Consider the following 10,472-nt stretch of genomic DNA (forward strand, 5'->3'; position numbering starts at 1 on the left):
TATTTATTAAAAAATATCATGTTAAAAGCCTGAATTGTTCATATATTTAAGATAAAAAAGATACATACAATAATAAATATTTTTTGTAATGTAATATAGATTTGCTTATTATCTATTTAAATAATATCTATATAAATACAGATATTCACATTTACTTTTCTATATTTTTTTACTAAAATGAAGATACATGTGAAAAAATACCTCGTATAATTGTTGTATATACAGTGTATGCACACATTTTTTTAAAACGCCCAAGCTTGGGCTATAATAAATGTGTGTGCATTTTTAGGAGTAAATTAAAAGTAAATAAACGCAAATAAAGGTGAATATATATAATTTTATAATATTAAAAATTGGTGTGAAGTTTGTATATGAAGTGTTATTTATTGCTGTCAAAGCATGGGCATTTTGAAAAATCAACAAAAATGTTAAAAAATATAAACAATAATGTAGAGATATATTGGCACAGTTTGTGCAGAGAATAAATGTGCATATATATTTAAAAAGATTGGAAAACAAATTTCTTGAAACAATGAAAAAAGAAGAGGAGTTTTTAAAAAATGAAATTGAAAAAGAGTCGATTGCATTGTTTAAGAAGAATTTATTAAAGGAAAGTTATAAATGGTTTAAAGATACAGATTATTTTGTAAAAATAAAAAATGACAATAATTATAATAATATAGAAAATAAAACAGAAACAAAAAACATAGTAACTGGACGTGTACAGTTAGGATGGGGTGGAACATTTTTTTTATTATGTTGTGTTGTAGTTATATGTGATAATTCAGGCTGGCAATCTTGTAACCATTATAATAATAATATATTTTATTCACCAGAATCTTTAACAATAGTATATTCTTTTCTTTATGTAATATATGCATTTCCTTTATTTATTTTCCATCAATGTTTAGGGTTAGTATCACAAGGCAATTATGTAAAGTCTTGTAGAATGCTTTCACCCCATATGGGAATATTAACTATATTTTCTTTATTCGGAACTATAACATTTTGTGCAAAAGAAATATGTAACTTTTCTGCCGAGTTTTTACAAAATATTATAAGGCTATATAATATATCAAATGAAGCTAAATATGGAATGACAAAAATATTTGTTGATTTAACAACCCCAGGAGCAGAATGCGCATCTGCGCCTAACACCATTTATATGGAATCAATAAATTATTGTGTAGCATTTAATGATAATGTTATAGTAAATTTTTATGAAAATTTATGGTTTATAGGAAATAAGGGAAATTATATTTACCTAATTTTGATATCTACATTATTTATATTATTTTGTTATTTTATTTTATTACGAGAAAATATTCGTGTTTTTAAATTTTTTATTTTTGTTATTATAATTAATTGGATTACTACAAAATCAGTTGTTACTATGAATACATTTTTTTTTTATATACCTCAATCGAAGAAAATATATGAAGAAATAATTTCAATATTTAAAGAGATTGGATTTCTTAAATTGACTATTTTTTTATATGGTACATTAGCAAGAAGTTCATCTATATTTATTTTAAGCACTTTTGCTTCTTATTTTCATACTAATACTAATATAATGACAATAAGTCTATACACATTTGTTTTTTATATGCTAAATATGTATTTTTATTTAAAAAATGAAGCACATGAATATTATTTATATAATAAAGGATTAGGCAGTGGAGCAAGTTTTAATTTCATGAAGTGTAATACATATATAAATATGTTACAAGAATTAAAAGATAATAAAGGAAATATTTATAATTCTGGTTCATCTGGTTCTATGTATTCTGTTTGGCAAAAATTATGTCTATTTTTCAGTTCATATTCTTTTCTTTTTTCCACAGTATTTATTGTGTTAATGCAATTGTTGGGGCCTTTTAACATTTTAACTGAACTCGCTGAAAATTATAAATATAATTTATTGAACACAGGGAAAAAAATTTATACATATAAATCGCTAGTTAAAATATATGAAAAATCAGATTTTAAAAATATATCAAATAGTAATAGGTCTTATGCATCCTCTTATTACTCGAAAAAAAAAAGTGTAAAATCAGCTAGCGATTATGAAATGGCTAGTCAAAAAAAAAAAAAAAAAAAAATATTTAAAAATTTGAATTACTTTACAACTAAACCAGTAAAAACAATAACTAAAAATACAGAGTCAAATATAACAGGGAAAGAAAAAAAAGAAATTCTTATTTTCAATACAGAAGAAGGGGGATATCAAACAACAGATTGTGCATTTTCAACTAATAAAGGTGTAAATTTAAAAAAGAAAAAAGAAAAAAAAGAGAGTAAGATGGATTTTTATAATGCCTCCAAAAGTAATAATTTTTTTGATAATAATAATTTGAAAAATAGTTTTTCAAAAAAAAGACAAACAAATTCAAGCGAATATTATTGTAATGGAAAAGAAAACAAAAATATTGAAGAATCTATAAAAGATCATAATAAAAAAAATGAAAACAATATGTTATATTCAAAAAATGAAAGTAGCAATGATGAAAATTCATGTATGATTTCCACAAGTACCTCAACAAGCAATAGAGAGAGTTCATATTATGAATGGACTGATTCAGATATGAGTTTTGGGTTTATGAAAAATGAAAAGAAGGATAACAACGATTGGGGAATGAATAAAAACAAAGGTTATCAAATTGGAAAAGAGCAAAATAATAAGACGAAAAATAAAAATATGAATAGTAGTATAAATGAAGAATATATAGTAGAAAATAAAAACAAAGGAATGGATATTTTTAGAGGGAATTTGTTTAATAGGGTTATAAATTTTATTTCAAATATTTATAATATATTATTAAAAAAATATGGTATTTTTGTTTTGTTTTTTTTTATATATATATTTACATTAATGCATATAGTAGATTTTAAAAGAAATAATAATATTGTCAGTGAAATAATTTTATATAATTTATACAGAAGTTATCTTATATTTATTATAGCAGCTCAAATAATATATGCATCATGGCTATTTGGTATGAAAATGCAAATGATACAATGTGGAGTTATATCATGCTTAATGAATTTTATAACATGGATTATTATACTTCCATTAATATTTATAATTTATTCAGAAAAACATACTATGATTAAATTAATAACAATAGGTATAGTTTTAAATATAATTACAATAATTATTTCCTATATTGAAGTTATTAAAAAAATAAAAACTCAAGAAAAATTATGCACAAGTCATAAAAATAAACATGATGAAATGCTACAAAAATTTAATAAAATAGTGATTTTAAAAAAATGTTTATATTGGTTATATATTGGTAATTTAGAAATTTTGAGAACAAATTTGAATATAGCTATGTCTGGAAGTGAAAAAAAATATATCCCTTTTTTTTGGGTTGTTTTTTTTAAGTATATAAATTCGTCTATGCTTATTGTTATAATTATATATAACACAAAGGAATATTTTTTTAATATGAAAGATATATTTAAAGCAACTTTTAGTTTGAAAATTGAGTTGTTTTCTATTTTCATGATTTTCTTTGGATCCTTTTGGGTTTTGCTCAGGAACATCTTTAAGGGTATGCTTGAAAATGTAAAAATTTTTACCAAAAAAATGGAGTGATTTTGAAATGATTTATTTTTTTCACATTTTTAGACCATTACATGCCGCAAAATATAGTAATTCCATCAGTACCTCTGGGTGTACATGAAAAGGAAAAGAAAAAATACATTTTCCCCAATTAAACTATATAATATTTTATGGTAATTTTTCCAAAAATTGATAATTGCTCTATATTTTATTAACATAAAAATGAATTTATTTTTCCAACTTATTTGCTTTTCATAAAAACTGTGTATAAAGCTATGTTAAGAATATATAAATTGATTAGCAGATTTTATTTTATTTTATCATTTAAAAATAAAATAATGAAGAATAAATATTTTCTATTTTTTGTAAAAATTTAGTTTTGGTTTTTACATTAAATCTTCTAAATTATCATAGTCATCTTCTTCTTGGGGTTCATTATTTTTTTTTGTATTTACATTATTTGTGTTATATTTTTCGTTTGAATATAAGTTAAAGTTCGATCTAAATGGCATAGATGTAAAGTTCCAGTTATCGGGGACATTTACTTTACTATTTATGAAAGGCATATTCATTTTATTGTTAATATTAGTTTGTATATTTTCACTAGAGGTTTTGTTTGTTGTATTATTCTTTATAAGGAATGAATTGTTTTTTATATTATTTAAATTGTTTGCAAAGTCAGTTGCCGTTTTGTTTTCAAGCTCAGTTGCATTCACATAATTAACAAAATAATCTTTTACAAATTCATTGTTCATTGGGAATAAGTTGTTATTTTCTTTATGACAATTTAATTCGTAGTCTTGACCATGTTCCTTTAGAAATTCATGTTTAAAATAAATATGATAATTATAACTTTTCAAATTTAAATATCCTTTTTTGCAAAAATCATATGGACATATATATATATTGTCATTTTGAAATATAAAGTCAACATCGTTTATTTCTGAATTGCATATTATACAACTCTGATTTTTCTGTAAAGATATTTCATAGCATTTTCCACAAACAATATGATAACATGGATTTATTCGAAGTTTTGTGTTAAATGGTAAACTACATGCCGGGCAGAATATCCAGTTTTTATTTATATATGAGTTAATCTTATAATTTATATTTGTGTTTTTTCCCGAGCTATTTAAAGTTCGATTTCTATAGTTGGTGGCGTTGCTTGGGAATGTATTCATTTTAATTATTGATTCAATTTGGAGGAAAAATGTAGAAAAACTTAAGAAAACTTCAGAAAATATGGCGTACATGAATGTGTTAACTGCGTTAATGGTCAGTTAACAACAAAATAATTCCATTCCATATTTCTCGATTTTATTTTATTTTATTTTACTTTACAATTTTATCATTTACCCTAATTTGTTTACTAAAAAAAGATATAAGGAAGAACGGGACCAGTTTTATTTCTGTGATAACATATTCCAAATTATTCAAAAAAAAAATAAAACTGTTTGATAAATTAACAAACATTATATTTTACAATTTTTCTAATTTAATTTATTTTTGCATAAATTCAGTAAAAATGTTTGAAAAATGTTTGAAAAATGGCTGAAAATTGTTTAAAAAATATTTAAAAAAATTACATGTATGAAATAAAATAAAATAAAAGTGAGGCCCACCAAAATAACCTATTACTATTATGTTTTAGATTTGGAAAAAGTAAAATTGTAATTTTTTAATTTTTTATGAAATATGTTTTCCTATTTCCTTTGTTCCTATATATGGTCAAACAATTATCCAACATATTAAAGGAATTGTTTTTTTTCATAAAAAAAAATATAGATTTAATAACGTATACTTTTTGCATTTTCAAGGTTTATGTTATATCTTATTTGTTAAAGGGTTGCAAACATTATAATGATACTTGTTATGAATGATAAAATTGGAAAAAATGAAAAAAAAAATGGAAAAAAATGGAAAAAATGCATGCATTAGAAAGTATAAGATGGTGAAAATGGGAAATGGCAAACATTTTGATCTGTACTTGGTATTATGAATTGTTTTTTTGTAAAATATAGAAAAAATAGGATATGAGCATATATATATGTATATACAAATTTGTAAACATCTTGAAATTGGACAAAAGAAAGAAGCTCATTTGCATGCACAAATAAATAGTGCCATGTTTAACATTTTAGAATATTTTATTTTTTGATAGCTTTATTTATTTGTTCATCCTTTTTGATAATGTTAATAAGTTATATTGAAAGTGGTGCTACTCAAGATACAACCCAAAAGTGAAAATTGCTAAAAAAATGAAATGGTAAAATATTGAAATTTTGAAAAAGTGAAAATGTTTACAACTTTATTTTTTTCCATTTCGCCCAACTATATTTATGTGTTGTCGTTATTTTTTTTCGTTGTATAGTTAAAATATTTTCTTAAAATTCATAAAATATATGTGCATTTAGTATTTTGTAATTTTATTGCATTCACAAAAGTTTTAGAGTGTAATAAAAAATGGGTTATATATCGAGACAAATATAATATATTTTTAATATAATTTATTTAAAGAAAAAAAAATGAAAATAGTAAAATTTTTTGAAATATTTATAACATTAATTGTGTTATTTAATAAAAATAATAATTTTATAAACTGTAATAATGATGAAGGTAATAAAAACACTAACATATATTTGTCTAAATGTGATAAATCTTATAATTTTTTGGAAAACCCCCCGAAATTTTCTGATGCCTCTGACAGTTTGGCATATGAATATGCACAAAAAAAAATATTTGACATAGATTTAAATACCCTTCATATTTCGCTTATTAAAAATTTACAATTTAGCAAATTTCGAAACATTATTGATGTTAAGTCCTCGATATTCAACTGCATTATCAAAACAGTATGCCTTCTTCATTTCGCTACTTCATTTCGCCACTTTTTCATTTCACTACTTCATTTCACTACTTTTCCACTTTTTCAATTTCCCATTTTGGCAGTTTCAACAAATGACAAAGGCATTGCCTGCAATTCTTGAAGAAATATTCGAATATAACGAGTTTTGTAAATCAATTGAAGAAGTATTTTCTTTTTTGTATGAAATTGACGAAACATATGAATATATAATTAAAAGTTGCCTTGAATTAACAAAAAGTCAAATTTTATATAATTATTTTAATTCATATATTCAAGATATTGATGAGGTAATAAAAATGTATCGAAATGATCCATCTAAAATATTTTCAAAGTTTGATTATGTAATAATATGTTTGAATGAATTATATAGAAAAATAACTGGAAATTTTTACCCTTATATTAAAGATACAGCATTATTTAACAAATATATGAGTGAAGTTAAATATAAAAAAAATAACGAAGCAAAAGATGGTACAAATCATATTGAAGAATTTATAAAATATTTTCGAGAAAATGTTCATAATATAGATGTAATTGTTTTTTTTCAAGAAGTATATAATTTTTATTTAGTTAACAATTTTTATATATCATGTTTTTATGTCTTTTAATGCTTCCTTCTTCATATATCTATTTATAATTGGTTAAATATATTTAACTTATTTTATTTTTAATTAAAAAAAAAAATTATTTATAATTTTCACTTTGTATTTATTAAAATTTCAAAAAGGTAAAGAATAAAATAATGCATTGTGGATATGTGTGCATACTGTTTAAGATTGTTAATTAGTTATAGTTTTAGTTTTTGTTTAACGACTTCTAATTCCTACCATTTCCTCTATCGTTTTGACACTTTTGAGAATAAAGTTGGAATTGACTTTAGATTGAAGTTCTGCTATTTTTAGCGCACGCTGCCAATGTTTATGAGCAATATAAATTGAAATAAAAAAAGATGAAACAATAAGCATTTGATTTATTTTACTGCTCAGTATTTTTTTTAGTAAAAAATAAATAAGCCCATTTTTTTTTTTGTTATTATTATTATTGTTATTATTTTGAAGTTGACTAAGGGTATTTGATGCAACTTCAGTTTTGTTATTTATTATTATATGCTGAGGTATTGTATTTGAATTATTTATAACATGATTAGTTAAAATTTGTTTCTGTAAATTTACATTCATAATTTGCAATTCCAATATATCATGCTTTAATTTTTTAAATTCATTACAAATTACATTATCTTCTTTGAAAAATAATGTTTCGTTTTCATTATTATTTCCGAGATGTTTATAATTCGATGTTTTATTTATTATATTATTATTAAATTTCATACTACAGTTATTATTACTTTCTGTGCTACCAAAACTTTTATTTTTATTATATTCATTATCATTTCTATTTTGTCTATATGTGTACATGTTTTTCATATTTTTTTGATCTGGTTCATATTCAATATATTTGTTTGCTGCAAAATTATTGTAATATGAATAAATAAGTTGCGAATTAAAATTTTTTTTCATTTTTTCTGAGTTATCATAGCTTATTATATTTGAGCCAATTTCCTCCATTTCCCTGTTTTTATTGTCTCTGTTTTTAAGACACATTTCCTCTTTTAATTCTACATCATTTGATTCCTTTCCTTTGGATTTATTCCCATTTATTCTGCATAAGTTGGTAAACAGATTTCCATTCAGAATGCTAAACTTTCCATTAAAGCGTTGTTCCTGCATATTTCCTACTTATATACCACTACTACTACTCGGCACTTCCTTCTAATAAATGAAGTTTATTCTGAATACACAGGATGCGCATGGATGTGCATAAAACAATGGAATAACTCGAAATTTATGAAACGAATGTGTGCATAGAATCGAGGGGAATCGAAGAAAGTAGAAAAAATGATTATGTAACTTGTACAAACAAAATTATTTTTTTTGAAAAAAAATATAACAAATGCTCAAAGTGTTTTTTACAAAAAAATTGATATGAGTTTAATTATTAAAGAGCATGGAAAAAAGTAAAAAAAGGGACTGAGGAAGCACACGATTTATTTGTTTTAAGAAAAAAAATATTCATTCCCTTTGTGGGTAAACGAATATATTTACTTAAATAGAAATAAAAGAAGTAAAAAAAAAGTAAAAAAAAACAAATAAATAAATAAACAAATAAACAAAACATACTTGTATTGTATGCGTATTGATAACCATTAGTCGTTAATGTTGTATAGAATGATATATCGAGTTAATACACAACGGGTATACATAATAAGTTTTATTCTATACTTATATATATTTTATTTTTTTCTAAATAAATATATGAAAAATCTATATATTTTTTCTTAGAACATAAAATCATATAATACTGAATTTATTATAGTATGTGTGTATGACATAACAAAAAAAAAAGGAAAAAAAAATATATACTATATTGTAAAAAAATTAATTAAAATAGAAAAAAAAAATTCTGAATTTTTTAAAACATAATTATGTATATATATAATGGCATTTGTTATGTACCTCCAAACAATAACAAAAAGAGGGACACATATTTATGTAAATATGAATAAAATATGATTCAATATATTTAGTAGCATTTTAAAAAAAAGGAAAAAAAGGTATTCGTTTTAAAATCGTATACAGTATTATACAAGTATATATCTAAACACACGTGCCTATATATACTTATGCGCATACAAAGAATACATACATGTATATTAAGGATTATACAGAATATCTTGTTTGTTCATATACTATATATTATTATAAAATAAAAAAGAAAAATATGTTGTAATTTTATTTATTTTTTTTAATTAAATAATTTTTTTTCGTCAATTTTTTCTCCAGTGCTGCTTATTTTATAAACATGAAGTAATTTTAAGTTTTGGGGGTTATTTATCTTATTTTTTTTTTTAATTATATATATTTTTTTCTTTTAAAATTAGATAGGAAAGGTGGGTAAGGAAAAAATATGTAGTATAAAATGGATGTTATTTAAAAGGGGAAATAGTAAAAATAAAAGCAAAAACTGGGAAAATCACAAAATATGATTATATGCTTGTATATGATATACGCGATTATATATATGTGCATATTAAAAATTGAATGATATAGGTAGCTATGTTTTTTCCTAGGCAAATATTTAAACATTTTAACAATTTAACGATTTTTCCTTTATCAAAAATACAAAATGGGAACAAAAGGAATTCAATAGTAACTTATTTTAACAATGGATTTGTCGTCAAATCCAGTTTAAGACAACACATGTTTTATTCCATAAATAATAATATTAGGAATATTGATAAGGGAGGAATAAAAAAAAATTCTATAAATAAAAAAAATATATGTACAAGGAATATATTAAGTACAAATTCTGGAAAAAATATGAACATGTTAATAAATTGTTTACAAAATGTGAATTATAATATATGGAATTATAGTAATAATTTTACTAATAATAATGGTACAGATTTTATAAAAATCTTTAAAAGAAATAAAATGGTTAAAACTAGTTCATATCGAAGGAAAAGTAGAAGTTCACCAAACGGGCAAGGCCAAAAAGCTAAAATTGGCATTAAAAGATTAAGTGGGGAATATGTACAGACAGGACAATTATTAGTTAAACAAAGAAAAATTATTGCATTTAATTATGAAAAAAAAACAAGAAAAAGAAACTTTAAATATTATCCAGGTGAAAATGTAAAAGTAGCAAAAAATACAAGTTTAATATCTTTAACAAATGGGAGAGTTAAATATACATTTCATGTTTTACAAAATATATTAATTGTTAATGTAGTTCCAGAAGAGTTAGAAGAATTACATGAGGATGATTTATACAGATATCGAACAGAACATGTAAAATCTTTTGAAGAAAATCGAAGTTTAATATATTTAAGAATGAAAAATATTATTACATTTCCTAAATTTAAAAACACACAATATATTAAACCTCCAATTAAACCACAATTTTTGACAAAATACGATATTTATGATAATCCAACTCTACAGGATGTACCCATTTTGTATCACAAAAGGGATTAAA

The 10,472-nt window shown here is 22.5% G+C and overlaps 5 protein-coding genes across 5 annotated transcripts; 3 read left to right on the forward strand and 2 right to left on the reverse strand.

Annotated features, from left to right (window-relative positions):
• Positions 1-532: 532 nt before the first annotated feature.
• Positions 533-3,723, forward strand: PBANKA_0413500 (conserved Plasmodium protein, unknown function; the record flags this gene model as incomplete). Its single annotated transcript, XM_034568177.1, has 2 exons — positions 533-3,557; positions 3,635-3,723. 2 exons carry the CDS (start codon positions 533-535, stop codon positions 3,721-3,723), a joined length of 3,114 nt encoding a protein of 1,037 aa, XP_034420193.1.
• Positions 3,724-3,954: 231 nt separating this feature from the next.
• PBANKA_0413600 (zinc finger protein, putative) lies at positions 3,955-4,752 on the reverse strand (the record flags this gene model as incomplete). The annotated part of the gene is made up of 1 exon (XM_034568178.1): positions 3,955-4,752. One exon carries the CDS (start codon positions 4,750-4,752, stop codon positions 3,955-3,957), a length of 798 nt encoding a protein of 265 aa, XP_034420194.1.
• Positions 4,753-6,096: 1,344 nt separating this feature from the next.
• Positions 6,097-7,045, forward strand: PBANKA_0413700 (conserved Plasmodium protein, unknown function; the record flags this gene model as incomplete). Its single annotated transcript, XM_034568179.1, has 2 exons — positions 6,097-6,423; positions 6,521-7,045. 2 exons carry the CDS (start codon positions 6,097-6,099, stop codon positions 7,043-7,045), a joined length of 852 nt encoding a protein of 283 aa, XP_034420195.1.
• A 198-nt stretch (positions 7,046-7,243) lies between these two features.
• PBANKA_0413800 (microneme associated antigen, putative) lies at positions 7,244-8,164 on the reverse strand (the record flags this gene model as incomplete). Its single annotated transcript, XM_034568180.1, has 1 exon — positions 7,244-8,164. The coding sequence occupies one exon, from the start codon at positions 8,162-8,164 to the stop codon at positions 7,244-7,246; it is 921 nt and encodes a 306-aa protein (XP_034420196.1).
• Positions 8,165-9,550: 1,386 nt separating this feature from the next.
• On the forward strand, positions 9,551-10,471 carry PBANKA_0413900 (mitochondrial ribosomal protein L27 precursor, putative; the record flags this gene model as incomplete). Its single annotated transcript, XM_034568181.1, has 1 exon — positions 9,551-10,471. One exon carries the CDS (start codon positions 9,551-9,553, stop codon positions 10,469-10,471), a length of 921 nt encoding a protein of 306 aa, XP_034420197.1.
• Position 10,472: the final 1 nt, after the last annotated feature.

Source organism: Plasmodium berghei, assembly GCF_900002375.2.
Source record: "Plasmodium berghei ANKA genome assembly, chromosome: 4".
In the NCBI taxonomy this organism is placed as follows: Eukaryota; Apicomplexa; class Aconoidasida; order Haemosporida; family Plasmodiidae; genus Plasmodium; species Plasmodium berghei.